This window comes from Primulina tabacum, unplaced genomic scaffold, assembly GCF_025594145.1.
Source record: "Primulina tabacum isolate GXHZ01 unplaced genomic scaffold, ASM2559414v2 Contig429, whole genome shotgun sequence".
NCBI classification, from domain to species: domain Eukaryota; kingdom Viridiplantae; phylum Streptophyta; class Magnoliopsida; order Lamiales; family Gesneriaceae; genus Primulina; species Primulina tabacum.
The window spans coordinates 60,069-83,605 of NW_027459746.1; the positions used below are offsets into that span (position 1 = coordinate 60,069).

The following is a 23,537-nucleotide window of genomic DNA, read 5'->3' on the forward strand; positions in this document are numbered from 1 at the left end:
GTGTTGTGTTGACCTGACATTGTGAATCAAGTAATTGCTCGACCTTCACCCCTAAACTACGGGGTTTAGTAATAAATGATCACAAATAAACAATCGACACTCGAACGAACTTTCAAAGAAATTGTCTTTGACAATCCATGCCAGAACTATCGAGAACCGCCACAAAGTATAAAATTTGATAAGTTTGATTTTGAAGAAAATCAAAAGCTTTTATTGTTTGAGAGAAAAACTCAAGAACAATGTATTCTATCAATGAATAATCCGAATAATGTTCAAAATTTCGTGTATATCATGTTTACATAACCAAAAGATATCAATATCTAGTTACCAAAATAATTAAGACTTTAAACTAGGAAACAATGAATTTTCCCGCAGGTCTTCGCGCTCGGGCAGTAAGATTTGACCGCTCGGACTCCAAGGCTTCTGGACTCCTCATCATTTATCACTTGAATAATATTTCTATGATTACCAAACTTACTCTCATGCATCACGAACCCTTCACCACTTTACACCTTGCTTGTAAGCCCTTGTTGATTGCTCATGATTCTATGTAGTGCCTCCTTGAATTTTTTTAGCCGTCCTCTTGTGATTGGTCCCTCTGACAATTCTAAAATATCCCACTCTTTCCTTGGAGTTTGACTATCCATGATTGCATCAGCTTGGCTCAACCCGATTAATCAACAACACTTAATTTGAGCTTACACGAGTCATGAACTTATCCCTCAAACAAGCGAGAAAAAATATTTAATTTTTTAGATATCAATGTTTAATGTTCTTGATTTTTGAATAAAAAAATAATGAAAAACAAAGCTGAGCGTCGGGTGTATGAAATGGGAGGACTAATTGAATTGAACTTGTGCAAATATCAAGATTTGCTAAAAGTCATGACACTTCACATGAAATTTTTATTTATTTTTATCATGATGCAATCCATAATTATTTTCAGTGTGTATCAAATAAACTAAATTTTTGGGCTAGTATTATAGTTTTTAAATTATATTAGTCAGATAAATCGTAATAAACAAATCATGTGTAACATGTTCGTTCGAAAAAAAACATTACTAATGAAAACTGAATTCATGATCAACTAATCTTAATAAGTTACAAATGTAATGTACTATAAAGATTCACATTTCATCGCATTTGAATTCATGATCAACTAATCTTAATAAGTTACAAATGTAATGTACTATAAAGATTCACATTTCATCGCATTTTCCCAAGTATAGGTTAGAACACGCTATAAATGTATTTTACTCGCAAATATTTATCTTCAAAATATATATTTTAACAAATCGATATAAAAGCGATAGATGTGCATCGTGCGGCTCATCTTCCTCCGACAGAAGCAAATACAAATGGCGTAAAATTGGAGATCCACCTAGGAAAAAAGCGTCAGGCATATGGATGCGCATATACTGCCGCTGCCTCTATATTTCCATTCTATCAGATAAATTTTCTTGAAATCCGATAATTTAAAATTTCTCCCACCCGCATTTCTTGCACTTTCGGTTGTCCCATTACCCAATACCCAAGGTAAAATCTCACACTACTTTGAAGTTTTCTAGTGTCTTCAACCAACAAAGTGTTTCTTTTCTTTATTCATATGTTGTCCTGGTCCCTTTTATCAATTTATTATTAAATCAATTCTCGAAACTTTAAACTGTACCCATTTTGCAAGTGGGTTGATTTTTGTTGTTCTTGATTTCCCTGACAAATTTATTTTCTCAATCGGAAAAAGAGAGATGGGTAGGATATTTGCGGTGACTCTTGAAGGCAAGATCTACAGTTGCAAGCACTGCGGGACTCACCTGGCTCTGAGTGAAGACATCGTCTCAAAGGTGAAAGGTCTATCATTTTTTCTTTCAAGATCGAATTTTTTCCCCCTTGTTTTGTGAGTTGATGTACACTCTTGAAGTGGCACTTTACTTTTGGTCTTGAGCATATTTATGGAATCTGTTGTTGGAATTGGATTATATTATACAGTATCTGACTTTCTTTTTTCTTGGTTAAAATGAGGCACTGTGAAATCATGCGGAAAGTGAAGCGATACTTGATATTTACTCTATGCATTCCTTTTTGAACAAATGAGTGAAGATCAAGGAAATAAATAATGGTGGCAGTTGGAGTTTTAACTGGGAAGTGTTGCCTTCATGCTATAATCATATGGTGCACATTTAGCTACACGTTGGTTTATTTCAATGAATGAATGATGCAGCTTATTATACAAATCTTGCACTGTGATTAGGCCTTTTATGGATACAGATTTCCATTTTTTGTTTGTCAATTTTGATTTCAGTGTGTGATAAAGTCCCATCTTTGGTTGTTCAATCTAATGGTGAAACGAGTTTTTAAGCATTGCATGTTTAGTTCGTTGGTCTTTTAACCCTGTTCTTCCTTTTTTGATTCTTGGATCCAGTCTTTCCAATGCAAGCATGGGAAGGCTTATCTCTTCAGTAAGGCGTAAGTGTTTCTTGATCGGCTGTTGATGCTAATTAGACATGGAGCATATAGTTTTTCTTGGCGTCAAATGTACAAATTGGTAGATACCCTTTCATAAATGATTATAGATATGGCATTCATATTAAGCAGTAAAGGCGAGCCGATAGCCGTAAATTTGTTAACACTTAATTTAAACAGGAGCAAACTTACGAAATGTTTAGCATTGGCTTTCTAGTGGAGAAATGCTCCAAAAGCAAAGGAATGTGAAGAATTTTACATTTGAACTTCGTTGTACATACGAACATTTGGATTGTTTCCTCGTGCAGTGTGAACGTTACGCTTGGGGAGAAAGTAGAGCGGATGATGATGACTGGAGGGCATGTGGTTGTTGACATCTTCTGTGTTTGCTGTGGGTCAATCGTTGGATGGAAATACGTAAGATTTATTGTCTCACAACAATGTAGCCTGTAGATCACATGTTAAGGCATGGTTGTCAAATGAATATTTGTGTGATTATTCTCAGGAAATGGCTTATGAGAATAACCAAAAGTACAAGGAAGGCAAATCAGTTCTTGAGCGGTCTGTTCCATGTCACTCACATTCGTAAAAAGCATCCCACATTACTACTTAATGTTTTTTTTCCCCTTAAAAAAAGAGCCATTTAACTCCCTTCTTGATAAGAAATTCAATCATTTACTAGCATGGAACAGCTGCATGATTTTGAGATGAGTATTTTCAATTGAACAGTTTCAAGATTTCGGGGCCGGATGGAAGTCATTATTGTGTTAGCCATGAAGCATACACCGGAGGAAGCGACGCTGATGATATTTGAATGAATTCGTAACATATCAAAATGTATCTTCAACTGTACATTCTCTGCCTTTCTTCTTGAAACCCCTCCTGGATTCCTTTGTCGGAATTTATATCTACAATGTACATAGTCCTTAAAATGACCCGTGAATGAAACATCAGTGGACCTTCAATATGCGTTATTTATGTGCAAAAAGGCTTTAATTTTTTATGATTGCCTAGATATAAAATTTTGTAAATATTCAAGTTTTACCTTACAACAAAAAAGGTTTATCAGCCATGATTGTGGAAGCTTGGTCTGGGGCGCCTTTAGAGTTTGGATACATAAAATTTATGTTGATTAAATAATGACAAAAACTTATGTAAGACGGTCTCACGGATCGTATTTTGTGAGACGATTATCTTATTTGGGTCATTAATGAAAAAATATTACTTGTTATGCTAAGAGTATTATTTTTTATTATGAATATCGGCAGGGTTGATCGTCTCACAGATAAAGATTCGTGAGACCATCTCATAAAACCTAATCATAAATAATATCGATGAACAAATTTATATAGCACAAAAATAGGTGGAGCCCACTACATAGTCATTTGTTGGATATCTGATTTCTTTGAGGACTCCAACACGCCAAAAAATAACGAAGCAAACCAACGGCCAAGCTTCTGCTGCCATGGCTCGTGTTGCTTCAACTTCGACGGCAACTTTCTTTCCCAGACTCCATCCCCATTCTTTTCATAGGCAGCATCAATCGCCCGCTCCTGTGAATTTCTCATTCCATTTGCAGAATAGAAATAACCGATTTCCCAAGCTTTTATGTCAAACAAATCCCGATGCAGCTGAATCTGCTACCTCAGAGGTTCGCCGACTCAGTATTTGCCTTCAGTTGATTCCCAGATTTCCATTTACTTGTTTTTTTGTACTTAGTTTTTTTTTTTATAAAAAAAAACTATGAAGGTCGACGACAAATAAGCTGTTATTGAACTCGAAATTGGGCTGTTATTTGAAATGTTGATATGTTTTGTTCCGATTGTGTGGCGGCTGAAGCTTTTTTTATTAAATGGTAACTTATTAGTGCAGGAAAAGCAGGTAGTAGAGCCTGGATCTGAAATCGACTCAAAAACAGCTGATACTGCTGTTTCGGAGAAAGCTCCAGCTCCACCCACTAGTCCAGGATTTCCCCAGTATCCAGACAAAAAATTTAATAGGGTGATTGCTGCAGTTTCAACTCTTGCAGCAGTTGGGCTTTTCCTATCGGCACGGCTCGACTTTGGGGTATCTTTGAAAGACCTCACCGCTGCAGCTTTGCCGTATGAAGAGGTTTTTTCGGTTTATATTTAAATGGAATATGCATTAGAACTTGATCTTGCTTTAAATGAAGTAGTTTAAATTTTAAAAATTTGGTTCTTAAAGAGTGAAGGTTTTGGATCTCAACTTGGTTATTTAACATGATGTAGAGTTATGTTTATCAATACCACGAGGAACGAATGTATGGGAGCTACTTTGAATTATGTAGATAGAAAGCTACATGTCACATTCCTCTATTGGGGAAAATTTGAAAATTGCATATTGTGTTAATTATCATCTGATGAAGGTTTTGTTTAGATTGAATAATTTGAAAACAAGATCCCAAATTCATTTTAGTTTTATGGGTGCTTCCGAGATGAGATTTCATATTTATCCCTACTCAATTTATGCTTTTGCATAAACAATTATAATGTATTTTATATGCACCTAATATCGGTAGCATCAAATGAAATCCGAGTTTCAAACCATTTCCTCAAATCAAATTCTTTCACCTAAATTCAGTCTTTCAATTAAATGCGGCGTAAGAGTTGAGCATCTGTTGTTTATTCTGCAGTGTGAATGTTGCGGCTTTCTTGAAATGCTACATCATATTATGCCTGCTTTATCCATCCATTTGCATCCCTTTTGTTTTTTATTCGGCTTTGTCTTTGTAGGCTCTATCAAATGGCAAACCTACAGTTGTGGAGTTCTATGCAGATTGGTGTGAAGTGTGTAGAGAATTAGCTCCAGAAGTGTACAAAGTGGAACAGCAGTACAAGTAAATGATCTTTATACCTTTAAATGTCTTAATCTATAATCCCTCCTGTCATTTTGTTAGGGAATGACGGCATTTAAAGTCGAACCACATAAATAATTTGTTATATTGTAATATCTTGTCGCTATATGTGCGCTATGTTATAATTTGACGGTTTTAGCATGATAGACTTTATTATGGCGGACAAATATTCTGTAACATATCGGATCACATGGTTTGTATTCTAAAAGGACTGTGATTTGGCATTCAGGGACCGAGTTAATTTTGTGATGCTGAATGTTGATAACACAAAGTGGGAACAAGAGCTTGACGAGTTCGGTGTTGAGGGTATTCCCCATTTTGCATTCCTGGATAGAAATGGCAACGAAGAGGGTAATGTCGTAGGCCGTCTTCCGAGAAAATACCTTTTCGAGAATGTCGATGCACTTGCTCGAGGTGAAGCAACGGTACCTCATGCTCGTGTTGTGGGACAATATTCGAGTACTGAAGCCAGAAAAGTTCGTCAAGTTGGAGATCCTAGAAGTCATGGTTAGTATCAGCTGGTGATCAGATCAGTAGCTACGAATTATCAAATTACATTTACACGTAATTTTCTTCTCAAATTGCAAAAATAAATGGTAATTTCAGTTTAAGCACACTGTAGGAAGTTGTAATTTACAAATGATAATTTCTTTGTAATCATACTATTTGAAGTTATAATTTATAAAGAACAAGATGAATAAACGTGTGATAATCGAGGTTAATCTCCAATTCACAAATACATTACTCGGGCTTGTTAAATAGCTCGATACCTAAACTGCACGATCCCTTTTTCTAGGTGTGTTGCATCTTTCTTGCACCACTATTTGTCCGTTCCTTCCTGCCATTTGGGAATGTGAAGAGTTCGTTTTCCAAGTTCAAAACCATGTTAAACGAGCGTTTTATCAAGCTCTATCTTGCTTCTCATTCAAGTGTGCCTCAAATTTCACTAGAAAAAATTCAGGTTTTGGTTATTGTTGAGTTGGATAGCTAATAAATAGATATCTTGTAAAAAACTATGAACTTGGAAAAAGCCAAAACGAGGAAGCGACTAAATTTACATCTATATTGATCCCATAGGAGCTATCAGCTTCTCCAAGGCATCCAGGCTCAACTACATCAGAGGGTTTTGGGACGTAGTCTCCGGTTTCTGAAGTTATTCTAATGGAAAATCTATTCAGTGGACAATCAATTTCATCGAACATATACAGCGTCTTCCTATAAAATAATTTGAAATAACAGTATCAGATCGTCACAAAATTCACCAATAATCACCACAGGAGCATCCTCCGGATTTGAAGTGATGGAATCTGTTAGAATCTCTAACCACAATTGTTCGTCCTGTAACCGAAGATACATGTTTTGCAAAATCATGGCAATCTTTGCAAGCCCTGAGATTCTTGAATATCGTGATGGGAGCGTTAGTTGGAAATGAGATGAGGCCAAATGCAATTGCAAGCCTCTCGCTGTGGATTAGAAGCTGTTCTTTACGCTCCGCCAAAATATTTGACAAATCATCTTCACTTAAAACTGCATTTTCTTGGCTAGAATCAACAAATTTCAATTCCTCAAGTTTTGAGTAAATCTCTTTAGTTCGAGGATGGTGCTGATCACCCACTATAAATCGGTGTACCTTACCCTTAACAGTAATCCAGCTACAGCCAACTTCCTTTCGTAAGTCTCTTTCAGCCATCAGCTTTCTTACTCTTGCAGCCTCATCCCACCTACCACACAAAGCATGCAAGTTGAACATGAGAACATAAGCTGCGGTGTCGTTTGGGTCCAGTTGAAGGAGCTTCTCAGCCGCAACTTTTCCCAGCTCAAAATTTTTGTGAATGGAGCACCCTCCTAAGAAACTTTTCCAACTCATTACATCAGGTTCAAAAGGCATTGTGTATATCAATTCAATTGCTTCATTTAGTAAACCAGCTCGAGAATAAATATCAATCATACAATCGTAATGACTAATTGTTGGCTCCACACCGTGCTCACCACTCATTGACTCTAGATACTGTTTGGCCTCTCCAACCAAACCAGCATGGCTACAAGCACTGAAAACTGCCACGAATGTAACAGCATTCGCCTTCACACCAGAAGCCTGCATCCTTCCAAAGAGAGATAAGGCTTCAAGAGCATCACCATGGTAGGCACAACCAGCAATCAAAGCAGTCCAAGCTACAGTGTCGGGTTCATCCATCATTTCAAACACTTGATGGCCATCATCCATTCTTCCGCATTTGGCATACATAGTAATCAAGGCAGTCTCTCCATAAAGATTTGAAACCAAACCTCTTTTTATGGCATCTCCATGAGCTTGAGCACCCAAATTCAAGTCTGCTAATGCAGAGCACACTTGAAAGATGCTCGTGTATATAAATTCATTCAAAATAGCACCTTTATTTCTTAAAGAATTAAGCACCTTGACACACTTGTCAACTTCACCGATTTGGGAATAACCACGCAATATAGCACTCCAAGAAACATCATTTGGTTCCCTTACCTGCTCAAATGCCTGAGTAGCGGATTCAATATCTCCGAATTTGACGTAAAAATCCACAAGAGGCGTGCCTGCCGAGACCTCATTTTCCAACCCAAGTTTAACAATCGAAGTGTGAATTTGCTCCCCCATTTTACGATTGTTGAGCACAATGCATGCCTTTAGAGCAATCGAAAATACAAACTCATCCAGATGAACATCTTGATCCACCATCCTCTTGAGGTATATCAAGGCATCATCTTGCCTATCAGCTTGAGTACAACCCACCATCATTGTTGTCCATGTCACGGTATTCTTTTCCTGCATCAGCTTGAAACCTAACTCAGCGTCCTCAAGACACCCACATTTCGCATACATGTTACATATCGCAGTGTCCATAGCCACTTTTTTAGTCATCCCAGCCTTAATCACCTGACAGTGAATCTGTTTACCCAGCTCCAAATATGAAAAATTGGAAAACGATTTCAAAAGAATAATATAAACGGAAGGGTTAGCCTCAGTATCTGATTCTTGCATTTTCAAATACAATTCTAAAGCGTTCGTCAACAGACCTTCATTTACATAAGCAGATAGAAGTGTGAGCCACGAACCCAAAGTTCTTTCATCCATTTCATCGAACAAAGTACGAGCATCCTGAAAACTTCCGCAATCACAATACATCTGAAGCACATAATTTAAGACAGACGCGGGTGGGTTTTTCCCTAATCCATCGTGAATTGACTTTCCAAAGTGCAAGGACCTTAAATTTGCACATGCTTGAAGCAAGTGTTTGTATGATTGAGCGGCAACAGGAACGTCACAACACTGCATTTCAAGAAGGAATTCATGGGCTTCTTTCAGTTTTCCTTGCTCGGAAAGCGAAAACAAATGGACGTTTTCGAGTTTTCCCTCCTGAGTTTGGGGGGTTCTGGGTGAAAAATTGTTGGATTTGAGAGAAACCCAAGAGGGAATTTGGGTGTAATTCGCAGTCCGAATGTTTGATATCTTGTCCGTGTAAGGAAGTGATGATTGCGGCAACGGCGGGTTGAGTAACTGGAGAATCCTCATCAATTTGAGCGCCTTGGTTGTAGGAATCAAAGTTGGTTTCTTGATCACTTATGCACTGGTATAACATTTCATATTTAAGGATTCTCCTCCTCCGTATGTAGCATTATACATTTCTCAAATTTGATATATAAATAAAAAGATCCATAATTTTAAATATTTTTTCTAAATAAAAAATAAATGAGATCAATATAATTGTTAAAAAAAATGACAAAAAATGTAATCGATATTAGAAATTTTAACAGTACTACCTTTTCAGCTTTTGGTTTGCAACTTAAATAGATAAATACTTGCTACTACATGTGACCTAGAGAGGTGGAGACAGGGGTCAAGAATTTAGGATCCATCAAACTTTTCTTCTCCCCTTTTCCTAACTAAATTTGTTTACACGTTTGAAGTCAATGTGTTTGACTTCATGTTGAAAATTAATTCTTAGATCAAAGAAACCAGTTGATCAGGCCGGATCCAAGTTTATGAAATCATTTGGCTCCTCATCGTCATCGCTGTCGATCCATCCATAGCAAGGCCAACACCTTCTAGGTGGATGAGTATCGGTTGCTGGAGGAGAAGGAATCAATGATGAACTTTTCACTTTAAGTTGCAACCTGGTCTCAGAAGCCCTAGCGGTTTTGCACGAAACGTGTTCCATTGTTTCAGTTGTTAGAACTTCAGAACCACCTTCTGTTTAGTAGAACAATTTTGAATTTGAGAAGTAATCGCATTAAATAAATAATTCTTGCACATAAAACTATTTTCTTGAGTGTTTCTGATCACTCAACATTTTGCTCACAGTTACTCATCAGCCTTTGAAAAGCTTTGAGGTGTGCAGACCCAAGATTTGATGCAGAGGGTGTGAAGAAGGATTCTGAACTATACTTGCATTACTCATTAGTGTCAATCTAGGAGTTTGTACAAGCACTCACATTTCAGACATAGGAAATTCTAGATATTTTATTTTATCCCTAAAAATGCAAATACTCTATATGTTTTAAGTTCATTTTTGTCAAAATTTCGTACTTGAACAAATAATGCATCTTTTTCTCATCCGATTCATATTTTGATATGAAAAAACAGAGAAAATTAGAGCAATGAAACTAGACTCTAACACAGAAATATGCATCATTTAAAACGGCAAGAAGTTTTTTAGCTATGTCATCTTTCTAGTAACATTATTGGTTCTTTTCTATCTGTGATTTCTGGGAAAAAAAAGTTTATTGGTCATCACGTTCAAAACTATGTTAAAAAATTTGCTCTGTCTCTTCTAGCTCAGTCTTATTTCTTACTCGGGCATCTAAAACATAATCTGATATATCCTGTGAGCAGATTCGAGTTGTGTTTAAGTTGAGTTGAAAGGTTACGAATAAGTATGTTATTAAAAACTATATAATGCTTCGAGAAAGCCCAGAAATTGGAAGTAACTCAATTACCATTAATGATGATCCCTGATGAAGCATCGATTTCCACAGGGGGTTTGGGATCTGCAACTACAATATCAGAGGGATTTGGGGCATCTTCTTCACGTTGTTCATGTTGTTGAATATCTGGAAGTACTCTATTTGAAGCTATGCCTGATGTTCCTTCCTCCAAGCATTTGTCCTGAAAACACAAATAGGCTACTGTATGTGAAAATGAACCAGCAAGAGGAATTGAAAATTTACGTAAAGTATATGTGATTCTTCATGTTAACTTGTGATTTTTTTAAATGCAAAGGATAGGGTCTTGATATATGAAGAAGCAAATCGATCTAAAATATGATATTACATTGGAATAATATAACTGGCATTCGGTTTGATTTTTAACAGATTTCAACTTAATAACATTGTTTTCAAAATTATGGCCGATGAACCCAACTTTTTATAATATTTTTATCAAAAGCCCATGAACATATTTTCCAAACTAGATGCACTGATCAATAATGCATGGCCTATATAATCAGAAGATGGACACTGAATCAAATCACAATATCTCAACTTTTGAAATAAAAAGCGAAGCATACGTTCTCCCAATGTCATGTTATGAAAAATAGCAATCAAGAAAATGGGAACGGCTGTCATTTCTCATGTGAATTATACCTTGGATTTGTTTGCAACTTCTGTACCTTGCTCTTGATTAATTGCTACATCATTAAGCATCACTTCAAGAAGCAAGGTATATGAAGCTTCTTCAATGACTGGCCATGCATCATTTCCATCGTAAACCTGAGAGACTCAAAACATACTAAGTTATTTGATAAAACGATTTAAAATCTTGATTTTTCTTCAATGGAGATTTTGGCATTCTAAAGCATATTGTTCACACAAGGAAAAATATGAAATTTTTAATCTAAGTGAAAAAAACAGATTTCACCCTAAAGAATGGATCATATATAATTTCAACTAGAATCCATGGGTTTGGTGAGTTGCTCAAATAAACATAAAATCACCAAAGTTTTTATGCAATGCTATATTTCTCAATCTACACCCTTTTTCAAAATAAAACACAAAACTAGGGACGATAAAATCAGGCAATACAACCCAAAATTTCACAATATTGTACCTCGATAAGTCCTTTCACTGCTTTTTTAACCTGCTTCTCTGTGAAACCTAACGGAGCCATGGCGTCCACCGCCGCGTCCATTCGTGTTAGACGAGGCTAAAAATCAACAAATGAAGAAGAAAAAAAAATGCAAAAGAATAAAAAAAAGGTGAACAATAAACCGAAAATGAAAGCAAAAAGTAAACAAGGAATGAAAAGAAAAACATTTCTGGGTCTTCCTCTTCTCATCTGCGAAGGCCTTCTTCACGCAGCGAAACGACGGCGGAACACGGTGGCGTTTTGTTTGCTAAAATGGGGCTCTGCGGAAGCCGGAGACCTCTGGCGACGTTTTGTATGCATGCTGGCTACTTTTGTAAGCATGGAAATGGAAATGGACCCACTAAGTCCACGTGTCCTTTTTTGGTTGGTCATGCTTTGTAAGAGCAGGGTTTATCTGGGCACCGAGGAAAATGATTTGCTGGTACACTGTGCTGGTGTGGATGTTCGTTTTGTTGCTTGATAAATATTTTTATTAGAATAAACAAAAATAAGAAATGTCTGGGATAATTAATAAAGTTTTATTATATTTTTGCTTAGAAACTCGAATTTGCAGTTTGATTCATTTTATGTTTTTTGCACGTATGTAGTTTAATAATTTTCAAAACATACTAATTTTTGTTATAAAATTTTTTAATGATATTGTTTCATAAATCAACTTTATGAGACGGATTCTGACCCGATTGATTAAAAATATTAGTTTTATGTCAAAAATATTATTTTCATCATAAAAATATCATTTTTTTTGTTAGTTATGCCATTAAGTAATATTTTGCAATATATGTTAATTTAAGTGAAAATGTTATTTTTATATAAATTTTTTTACTTTTCATCTTAGATATAGACTCAGTCTACTTATCTCAAAAAAAATAAATAAATATACGAAACCATTGCATATAAAACTATTTTTTTTGTTATTTTCAATTAAATAAATTTTTATATTTTTATCAACAACAATATAATCATCTAAGAATATATAAATATATTATTGAAATTTAAATTATAAATAAAAATAGGATTGAAGATTTAAAAAAAAATTGTCGATGAAGTTATATGATTAGGATATAATTATAACTTTAAATAAGAGTTCATCAAATTAATTAAAACTTAGTTAGTAAAATCTCCTCAATTTTAATCATATAATAATAAGATTAACCGACAATGTTCTCTCTATACTGACCGTAGCAACTCACAAATTCAATGTTAACATAAGAAGCATATAAAAAAATAATATCGACCATGTGTCCTCTTGATTCTATAATTTCGTTGTAATATTTACACACAACGTGTATCCATAATTTAGTAGTACTAATAATTTTTTTAGGAGTAAGTTTCTTGTGAGATTGTCTCACGAATCTTTATCTGTGAGAAGGGTCAACCTTACCGATATTCACAATAAAAAGTAATACTCTTAGCATAAAAAGTAATATTTTTTTATTGATGAACCAAATAAGAAATGCGTATCACAAAATACGACTGGTAAGTTGTCAACATTTGGTGTAATAATATAAAATAATAATATTTAATTCAAACTCATTTTAGAACCAATGGGCTTTTATCTAATAACAATGATCACTTCATATATATGATAAAAAGTTGAAATAAATTATATATTAAAGTGAGGTGAAGTGAAAGTAAAAACCATCTAATGCTTATATTATATTTTAAAAACATTTTTCTCTATGTTTTTCTTTTTCTGATAATTTTTTTCAACTGGATTGGTTCTTGATTTGGCCTGGTTTGAAGAAGTTAGGTTAATTTGATAAATATAACTTAAAAAAAAACCGATAAATGTAGAAAATAAAATAGATATGTTTATTTAGTTGAATTTTATTTGTATTTTTCATTATGTATTTTTTATTATGATAAACATATTCAAACCATAATTTTCAAAAAAAATTCATTAAGTCAAAAAAGTATTTTTAAATATATTCAAAAATTTATTATAATCATTATTTATTTGAATATGTTTTTAAAAAAACATAATGAGAAATTTGCAAAGTATGCAAAAATAAAATATATGCTAAATATAGACACAAATCAGGTATATTTTTCTTATTTTTTCAATAATAAATTTTAAATCATTTTTTATATCAACCACAATATTTTTACTTGAAATTATCATTAGATTCTATGAAAGTTTCAGTTAACTAAAATATATATTTTTATGATAAATTCTTAATTATTATTTATTTGAATATTATTTAATAACACAAAGTGAGAAATTTGCAAAGTATGCACAAAAAAAGTATGTAAATAAATTAAACAATTAAATTGTAAAAAAGACAATTAAATAATTTTTTAATGACACAAAGCTTATAAGACTGTCTTACAGACCCATTTTTGTCAAATATCTCACTTGACTCGTAATAAAATTACTTTCTATTGTAGGTATGAACCAAATTGATCTGTTTAAAAAATATAGATCCGTGAAATTGTCTCACATGAAAAATTACTCTTTTTTATTTTGTGAATATTTTAAAATCAATCACAGATTCAACCATATGTTTTAACTTAAAATTTTATTCGCGGGCTCAACAAATTGGGCCATTAATTAGGCCCAACCAGTTTCCACAGAGATAAAACCCAGTCCCCACCCCCCTCTGCATCTCTCTTTTACCCGGCCACAGTATCTACAGCAGGAATGGGTACGCAACAATGGCGTCTAGCGAACAAATTGTGCTGCAGTTCGGGCCATCAGTGGCAATCATATCGGCTAGAGTACATACGCTGATTATATTCAACATCAGTGATTACTACGTGAGGCGACCCGACCAAGCTGAGAGAGTCATCGGGACGCTTCTCGGTTGCGTTTTACCAGATGGCACCGTTGATATTCGTAACTCCTATGCTGTTCCTCACAATGAGTCCTCGGATCAGGTTCACCGCTTTCTTCAGTTTCTTGCTATTTTTTATGTCTATGCTTTTTAGTTGGGGGGAAAATTGAAATCATTGCATATGAAGTTTAAGCATTCGGAAAGGTGGTTTATTTTTCCTTCTATACTGAGGAAGCACAGGACTGTTGCCTGAATCTGATAACGATTGAAGTCTCTGTCTCAGATGAGCAGGCCATCTTCAATTCAAAATTCTATTTTAAAACAACTGTACTTTTAAAATAAGGTCATCTTCAACTCAAAATTCTATTTTAAAACAACTCTACTTTTGAAATAGTACAATTTTTGCACCGAATATTATATTCATCTCCAACCCATCTGCTTCAAATCTTATTCTAACAAAAATATTCTCATAATATTCTTTTTTAAAAATATATTTAAATTATTTTTTATTAATTATTAAATATATATTTCTAATTTTATTAATATAATTATAAGTATCATTTAATATTTATTTAAATGGTTTAATTTAAATTGTTTAATGATTATTTAAATTGTTTAATAATTATTGTTTAATATTTATTTAAATTGTTTAATAATTATTAAAAATTTATTTAATTGTTTAATATTATACGAATTGAAAGATAAATTATTTAAATTGATAAAATATAATAATACATGACATTGAATTAAAAAAACATAGTACAAATACATGACATTAAATTAAAAAATACATTACAAATACAATTTCAAATATTTGAATGACCATATTCATCCCATAAATGATCAATCAAAGCATTTCGTAATGCAAAGTGGACGTCTTTGTCTTTGATTTTTTATATCGAGCGAGAAATTCTTGAAATCTGATATGTTCATTGACAAAAATTTCTACCACTGGAGTCGGTGCTTCCCTCGCATCTTGAATTGGTGCACTAAGATCACGTTCATCATCGATTATCATATTGTGCATTATAATGCATGCTTTCATTATATCATGCAAATGATTTTTCTTCCAACCACGGGCGGGAGATGCCACAATTGCAAATCGTGATTGAAGAACGCCAAATGCACGCTCCACATCTTTCCTGCATGACTCTTGTTTCATCGCAAAATACTGCTTCTTTGGACCACGCGGATCATGGATAGTCTGCACAATAGTTGACCATTTCGGATAAATACTATCAGCTAGATAATATCCAGTATCATATTCTTTGCTTCCAATATTGTAATGAGCTGGAAGAGCAATTCCTTGTGCAAGATTGGAAAATAGACTGGACGACTCTAAAACATTTATATCATTATTGGTTCCGGGCATACCAAAATATGCATGCCATATCCAAAGATCATAATCAGCCACCGCTTCTAAAATGATTGTTGGAGAACCACTACGACCTGCATATTGTCCCGCCCAAGCCGTGGGGCAATTTTTCCACCTCCAATGCATACAGTCGAGACTTCCCAACATTCCAGGAAAACCTCGTTGTTTGCCAATATAGAGTAGTCTAGCAACATCATTGGCCGTAGGTGATCTCAAGTACTGCTCAGCAAAAACTTCCACTATAGCTCGACAAAAGCGTTGCATACACTGAATTGCAGTCGATTCTCCTATTTGGATGTATTCATCAGTAGCATCCGCAGGTAAGGCATATGCTAGCATTCTCAATGCAGCAGTTGCTTTTTGATTAGTCGACAGCCCGAGCCGTCCCAAACTCTCACTTCGTTGTATGAAATAAACATCGTGATTCTGTATACCATCTACTATCCGAAGGAAAATATTCCGAGACATTCGAAATCGTCTACGGAACATTGTTTCATTATATACTGGATTTTCAGCAAAATAGTCGTTAAACAACTTACGATCAGCAATTTCACGGTCGCGTCGAATAAATATGTGACCCGGAATTGAACCTCCATGCGTGACTTCTTCTTCTTGTTGGATGATGTAGGAAGCAACCAAATTTTGTTCTCGAGATATAGTTGTCAGTATTGCATTGCTTCTGTTTTGGAGATGTTCGAAGAATTGAATATCATCTTCATTATCTGACAATGAATATGAGCTAGATGATATTGCATCAAATTGAAAAGTCGGATTCATTTTTGTGATATGAAGAATGCAAGATTTATGTCTTAGTAGGATAATACAATCCACATTATATAATGGTAGGTGCATTTGGAACGGTAGGTGCATTTGGAACGGTAGGTAAAATTTGGAACGGTAGGTGCATTTGGAACGGCAGGTGAATTTGGAAGGTTAGGTGCATTTGGAACGGTAGATGAATTTAGAATGGTAGGTGAATTTGGAACGGTAGTTGGATTTGGAAGGGTCGGTGGATTTGGAACGATAGTTGAATTTGGAATGATAGGTGAATTTGGAACGGTAGATGAATTTGGAAGGTTATGTGCATTTGGAACGGTAGATGAATTTGGAATGATAGGTGCATTTGGAACGGTAGGTGAATTTGGAACGGTAGGTGAATCGGTAGATGCATTTGGACCGGTAGGTGCATTTGAAATGGTAGGTGGAATTTCTACTATAAATAAACATTACAAATCATACTCCAAATAATATATTTCTTCAAAGAAAATCAATGGACTCCAGTAGCCGAACATCTAACTACTCTATCGAAGAAGATAAGCTATTATGTCATGTTTATCTTGACGTCTCGCAAAATCCTATCATCGGTATAAACCAATCCAAAGATCGATTTTGGAGTCGTATTGAAAAAGCTTTCAATGGCAGCAGATCGACTAACATGCAAGAACGCAATAGAAGATCAATGCAATGTCGCATGCAAGTTATCCTCCGTGCTGTTAGAAAATTATGTGGCTGTGTAAGCATAATTGAAAAGCTGAAGCCGAGTGTCGCATCCGATGAGGACCTGGAGTATATTTGGAGGATCAATTATTAATACTAACAAAATATTTGCATTGATCTTCTATTGCGTTCTTGCATGTTATTCGATCTGCTGCCATTGAAAGCTTCTTCAATACGACTCCAAAATCGATCTTTGGATTGGTTTATACCAATGATAGGATTTTGCGAGACGTCAAGATAAACATGACATAATAGCTTATCTTCTTCGATAGAGTAGTTAGATGTTCGACTACTGGAGTCCATTGATTTTCTTTGAAGAAATATATTATTTGGAGTATGATTTGTAATGTTTGATAATTCATTCAAACAATCAGGAGTATATTTATAGTAGAAATTCCACCTACCATTTCAAATGCACCTACCGATTCACCTACCGTTCCAAATGCACCTAACCTTCCAAATTCACCTACCATTCCAAATTCACCTACCGTTCCAAATGCACCTACCATTCCAAATTCATCTACCGTTCCAAATGCACATAACCTTCCAAATTCACCTAACGTTCCAAATTCACCTATCATTCCAAATTCAACTGCCGTTCCAAATCCACCGACCCTTCCAAATCCAACTACTGTTCCAAATTCACCTACCATTCTAAATTTATCTACCGTTCCAAATGCACCTAACCTTCCAAATTCACCTACCATTCCAAATTCACCTATCATTCCAAATTCATCTACCGTTCCAAATACACATAACCTTCCAAATTCACCTACTGTTCCAAATGCACCTATCATTCCAAATTCATCTACCTTTCCAAATTCACCTACCGTTCCAAATTCAACTACGGTTCCAAATCCACCTACCCTTCCAAATCCAACTACCGTTCTAAATTCATCTATCGTTCCAAATGCAACTAACCTTCCAAATTCACCTACCATTCCAAATTCACCTACCGTTCCAAATGCACCTACCATTACAAATTCATCTACCGTTCCAAATGCACATAACCTTCCAAATTCACCTACCGTTCCAAATTCACCAATCATTCCAAATTCAACTATCGTTCCAAATCCACCGACCCTTCCAAATCCAACTACCGTTCCAAATTCACCTACCATTCTAAATTCATCTACCGTTCCAAATGCACCTAACCTTCCAAATTCACCTACCATTCCAAATTCACATACTGTTCCAAATGTACCTATCATCCCAAATTCATCTACCGTTCCAAATACACATAACCTTCCAAATTCAGCTACTGTTCCAAATGCACCTATCATTCCAAATTCACCTACCGTTCCAAATTCACCTATCATTCCAAATTCAACTACCGTTCCAAATCCACCTACCCTTCCCAAATCCAACTACCGTTCTAAATTCATCTATCGTTCCAAATGCACCTAATCTTCCAAATTCACCTACCATTCCAAATTCATAGTTGTCAAGCTCAAGTGTCAAAGCTCAAAGCTCAAAGCGAAGCTCACATTTTCTGAAATCAAAACGCAAAAAAAAAAAACATTATCAGAAAAACTAAAATCAAAAGTCTTTGAAAATGTGAATGGTGAAATATCAAATATCAAAGTAATCGTCATATTTTTTTTTTCCACATGATTCTGTTTTTTTTTTCCTTTTATATTTTTTCATTTAAAAACTGATTAACCACTGATATGCAATGATATTTGATTAAAAATGAATGTTCTAAACCCGTAGTTGCCTCTATACAGTTTTCTCTCCACTATCCCCAGCGCTCGGCTAGTCCTCACACACAAAGATGAGAATGATACAAAGCTAACTACTCTTTTCTTTTCTCTATATATTTCCGTCCCTAGATGGGCCTCTCTTGTTTCTCCTAGTGTAAACCTGATGAATAACGTGCCTGTCCCCCTCTTTTGAACCCAGTCCCTTTTTACCCATAACAATGACCCCTCCATTTTGTTCCTGCGAGCAGCTTGTCTTGGATTCTTTCCCGATTTTCTTTCTTTTAGGCCAGACGAGAGGCGATGCAAGGAGATGTACAGGGTAGAGAGTTATGTTTAGAGCTTTAGCTTTTCTTGGCAAGAGAGCTACGGTTTAGGGGCTTAGCTTTTCTTTTTTTAAAAAATATTTTGGGTTTCAGATTGAAAATCTCACTTTAGCACTGTGCAGATTTTTTTTCAAAAAAAGGCAGCACTTTCACTCAAGCGCAAAGCGCATTTTGAGTTGAAGCACACCGAAGTGTGCACATTATAGACATATCGCACTTCGGACTTGTCAGAAGCTCAAGCCATGCGCTTAAGTGCAAGAAATGCTCGCTTTTGACAACTATGAAAAGGTTATAGGATAAATCTATTAGTTTTTTGGTTTGTGTAGATTTACCAAATACAAATTTCAAATATTTTTATATTTCGTGCAATTTTTTTTTTATTGCTTCTTTTGTTTTCTTTTATGTTGTTGGCGGGATGAGGGTGTTTCTATGATGGAATTTTTGGCGGATTATGAGTGGTGATGTAACGACCGTGGGTTATCTTGATCTTGGGGTCCCTCTGGGGCTTTCTCTCGTAAACGGGGTCTCTCTAAGGCATTCTCCCGTAAACGGGCTCCGTCTAGGGTCTTTTCCCTCATGGACTTTCCCATGCACCATTATTCATATGATATCCACATCCCTGGAAAACGAGTTCCTTTCGCCTCTCCTAACACTCGAACCTTCTAGCTCAATTGGTACCCAGTCTTGTGAATTTAAGTACTTATCTTGGAGATACCCACTCTCACGAATCTAAGTACTTATCCTGGAGGTTTTAGGTTCGAGTGCTGGGGGCGAAAGAAACCACTTTCCATGATTGTGATATTCTATGAGTGATATCGCATTGGAAAGCCCGTGAGGGAGAAGACCCCAGATGGAGCTCGTTTACAGGAAAAGGCCCAGGGGAGTTTAAGATCGAGCTAGCTCATGTTCGTTACAGGTGAGTTAGAGGCCCCTAGTATTTTTAAGTACTATTTTCTAGGGGTGTCAATCGGGTCGGATAGGTCGGGTTTCGGGTCAACCCGCAGTTTATTATTATTTTTTTCAACCCGAACCCGAAGCAACCCGAAAATCCCCAACCCGAACACAAACCCGTCTAACCCGACTCAACCCGTCTAACTCGCCTAACCCGAATTTTATTTATTTTCATTAATTTTGAAAAAATTCGAAAAAATAAAAAATAATAATAATATTTTAATTTAAACACATAATAACAAAATTTCCGATTTAAATTTGAAAGTTTAATTGTAGAAAATTAAAAGTATATTTACTAAATCAAATAAACAGTTATTAAAAAATAAAAAATATACAAAATAAATATTAAATGATGAAAATTTATCATATAAATATATAATAAATTTTGTTCAAACATACAATATATAAAAATATAGGTAATATTTTCCAAAAAAAAAATTTGGTCAACCCGCGACCCAACCCGACCCAACTCGAAACCCGTCTAATCCGAACCCACCCGACCCGAAACCGAAAAACCCCAACCCGAACCTGATTTTTTTCGTGTTGGGTTGTGTCGAGTTGATGGGTCGTGTTGCATTTTGCCACCCCTACTATTTTCCTTATTGGTTGACTTCATTATAGGTTGCTCTGGATATTGATTATCATAACACCATGTTGGCATCCCACCAGAAGGTGAATCCAAAGGAAGTCATTGTTGGATGGTAGTTTTTTCTTCTCCTTATTGGTCGCTTTATCTTTTTGTATTGGCTGTCTATGTTTGATCATATTTGAAGTCTACGTCTTCGAGAATTTCTTTGTCGTACGATGCAACTGTTACTGTCGAAATTTACCTTGCTGTTCATAAGACATGTTTGTGATATCACCATCCTTTGCCTCTTCCTTTTGGATTGGATTCGGATTCGGATTCGGATTCTGATTGTCGTGTCTACTGTTTAATGTATTGCTATTTATATTTTTGCCTTTTTTCCCTTGATGATAACATGCTGAACTATTGACAGTACTTTGCATGGATACCGGTACCAAATTATGGTCGTAACGAAATGCATATTTAGTTGTCTTGTGAAAGCTTCTATTCAACTCCTTGTTCATACTCTTTCTAATAAAATAATCTGATGATGATGTCACTTGATTTACTGAAGCCTACTAATAATGAATCGCCTTTTTCATTGATTTCTTGCTTTTATATATTTATATTTATATGGAGTTTTCTTTTCTAAAGGATCGATAAGATTTTCATGCCTTGGCTGCTGTGATGGAATTTCAGTTTATTTTCCGATTTTCGGTTGTTTGTGTGGACAGGTTTTCAACTGGTTTTGGAGTCTCTGGCGGCAGTGCTTTGTTCCATGAGTTCTACTCTAGAGAAGTTACCAATCCTGTTCATTTGACTGTTGATACTGCATTTAGAAATGGGAAGGCTACAATCAAGGCTTTTGTTTCTACAAATTTATCTCTCGGGGATCAACAACTTGCTGCACAGTTTCAAGAAATTCCACTAGACCTTTGTATGATCGAGGCGGAGCAGATTGGATGTATGCGTCTCTCTGATCTCGTACTCATAAATGCCCGTGAACTAGCATGTCTGAGCATGTGTGTTTTTTATGCACAATATATGCATGACGTTACTATACTACCTTCAAGATTTTATATTTTTAAATCATTCTGATCTAGACAATTTTGGAGAAACTTCAGCGAATGGCTTTGATTGGTTCTGCACTATGGTGATGAAACGTGTGATTATTATTATTATTATTATTATTATTATTATTATGTAATACCACATGTGATACTGTGATAGAAAGCTTGATATGTAAAAATAAAAATTTGTCGACCTTTACTTCGCGGGCTTATGCTATTATGTGTGGCGTTGACATTGACACTTATATTTGATTAAACAGTGGGTTTTGGTTTGGATGATTATGTAGCTGTTCTTCATATAAAAAATGCTTCATGGTTAAAGAGTTGAAGTGGTCAACTAGAGGAAGTAAACTGTTCATCTCAAATTTTGAATACTCAAAATTTTCTATTTTTTATTTTTAGAATAATTTGTGAAATCTGGTAGCCCTCTCTCACACACAAGTGCATGATCATAATTTTTTACATGAAACGATTCTACAAGTTACATGTCCTTGTCATAGATACTGTGTTATTTTTTTGTTGCTTTGAAATATTCCTTATTGGTCTGTTTATTGTGGGAGAAGATCTTTATTAGTTTAGCTTTACATACAGTATGTTTGTTTTAGAAATTTGATATTTTTTTGCTACATTGTAGTTGATGTGCTTAAACCAGCAAACGTGGATAAGCTTCCCAATGATCTTGAAGGAATGGAAGTATCGATGGAACACTTGCTTACTCTAATAGATGAAATCTACAAATATGTAGATGATGTTGTGGTGAGAGAGCTTCAAATTTCTTCTTATGTTCTTGATTTGAGCCCCTTTTTCCTCTGAATGCTGTTTTTTGGTCTCATTCAGGAAGGCCGTGTTGCCCCTCATAATGAAATTGGAAGATTCATATCAGATACCGTGGCATCTCTCCCTAAACTCCCTCCGCATGTCTTTGATAAGCTAATGAATAATAGCCTGCAGGTATGACTCTTATTACCAGTTCTACCCGTCTTTTCTTAACCAAATACTAGCTTCCATAGTTTCAGGTCATATTTTAGTATCATATGATTGCCAATTTTTCTTACATATCATCTACGGGGAAAATTTGAAGTTCACAAGAGGAGAATGAAAAAAATTGGATCCTTACTTAAACACGGCACCAATACTTGGTAATGCTCAGGAAAGCAAAATCACCGTTATTCAGATCAATAATCAGATTGGTCAAAAATTTAGCGAAATAAAGCTTCTTAGTATCCATGGATTCTCCTATACAATCAGTGCTTGGAACGGGTTGACAATTAGTTAAATCAATGTTGGTTGTAGTGAAATTGAAGAATTTTGGGCGTGGAGAGTCTAAAGCCCCTCGATTAAGCTTATACAAGGGATTGACATAAAAACTTCTATCCTACTTCTGTAGTAAAATTGAAGAATTTCTTTCATTGGGAATTGTCTTGTCTCACTACGAGTTATCTCCTTGCAGGATCAACTTCTCTTAGTTTATTTGTCTAGCATTACAAGAACACAACTCAGCTTAGCCGAAAAACTGAATACTGCTGCTCAGATCCTGTAACAGACACAAATCTACTTCCAAGGAACTCAAATTCCATGTAGTTCTTATACTTGCAATGCCGTGACATTTGTTTGGTGGGCCTCATCATTTTTCTGAAGGAAAAATACCCATGTTTTCTAAGACTGCTGATTGCCTGGTTGGTTTCTTCCACAAATTATTCTGTGGCTCTCCTTGGTAATGCAATATTTGATCCATTCATCAGAATACCAATTTTAAGATTAACATGATGATGTATTATCTTATAATAATTTCATTGTTTACAATGCACGAGATACTGGGATTTTAATGATTT

General features: G+C 35.2%; 5 protein-coding genes across 7 annotated transcripts; 3 read left to right on the top strand and 2 right to left on the bottom strand.

Annotated features, from left to right (window-relative positions):
- Positions 1-1,392: 1,392 nt before the first annotated feature.
- On the top strand, positions 1,393-3,462 carry LOC142534216 (protein yippee-like). 2 transcript variants are annotated; one of them, XM_075641149.1, is made up of 6 exons: positions 1,393-1,536; positions 1,740-1,841; positions 2,420-2,463; positions 2,769-2,877; positions 2,966-3,021; positions 3,190-3,462. In XM_075641149.1, the coding sequence occupies exons 2-6, from the start codon at positions 1,746-1,748 to the stop codon at positions 3,272-3,274; spliced, it is 390 nt and encodes a 129-aa protein (XP_075497264.1). In that variant the 5' UTR covers positions 1,393-1,536; positions 1,740-1,745; the 3' UTR covers positions 3,275-3,462. The 2 variants fall into 2 exon arrangements, with proteins under 2 accessions (XP_075497264.1, XP_075497263.1); XM_075641148.1 differs by lacking the exon at positions 1,393-1,536 and having other exon boundaries at positions 1,552-1,841.
- Positions 3,463-3,844: 382 nt separating this feature from the next.
- On the top strand, positions 3,845-6,047 carry LOC142534214 (thioredoxin-like protein HCF164, chloroplastic). The gene is made up of 4 exons (XM_075641146.1): positions 3,845-4,111; positions 4,333-4,572; positions 5,214-5,317; positions 5,565-6,047. Exons 1-4 carry the CDS (start codon positions 3,926-3,928, stop codon positions 5,845-5,847), a joined length of 813 nt encoding a protein of 270 aa, XP_075497261.1. The 5' UTR covers positions 3,845-3,925; the 3' UTR covers positions 5,848-6,047.
- A 265-nt stretch (positions 6,048-6,312) lies between these two features.
- LOC142534213 (pentatricopeptide repeat-containing protein At5g13270, chloroplastic-like) lies at positions 6,313-8,973 on the bottom strand. Its single transcript, XM_075641144.1, has one exon. The coding sequence runs from the start codon at positions 8,874-8,876 to the stop codon at positions 6,594-6,596; it is 2,283 nt and encodes a 760-aa protein (XP_075497259.1). The 5' UTR covers positions 8,877-8,973; the 3' UTR covers positions 6,313-6,593.
- Positions 8,974-9,127: 154 nt separating this feature from the next.
- LOC142534223 (uncharacterized) lies at positions 9,128-11,726 on the bottom strand. Of its 2 annotated transcripts, none has more exons than XM_075641156.1 (5): positions 11,613-11,726; positions 11,409-11,504; positions 10,946-11,071; positions 10,301-10,469; positions 9,128-9,551 (listed from the first exon to the last, which is right to left on the bottom strand). In XM_075641156.1, the coding sequence occupies exons 1-5, from the start codon at positions 11,634-11,636 to the stop codon at positions 9,328-9,330; spliced, it is 639 nt and encodes a 212-aa protein (XP_075497271.1). In that variant the 5' UTR covers positions 11,637-11,726; the 3' UTR covers positions 9,128-9,327. The 2 variants fall into 2 exon arrangements, with proteins under 2 accessions (XP_075497271.1, XP_075497269.1); XM_075641154.1 differs by having other exon boundaries at positions 9,128-9,554.
- Positions 11,727-14,033: 2,307 nt separating this feature from the next.
- LOC142534222 (eukaryotic translation initiation factor 3 subunit F-like) lies at positions 14,034-23,537 on the top strand. Its single transcript, XM_075641153.1, has 6 exons — positions 14,034-14,324; positions 20,692-20,771; positions 21,370-21,599; positions 22,340-22,461; positions 22,543-22,656; positions 23,156-23,537. The coding sequence occupies exons 1-6, from the start codon at positions 14,103-14,105 to the stop codon at positions 23,243-23,245; spliced, it is 858 nt and encodes a 285-aa protein (XP_075497268.1). The 5' UTR covers positions 14,034-14,102; the 3' UTR covers positions 23,246-23,537.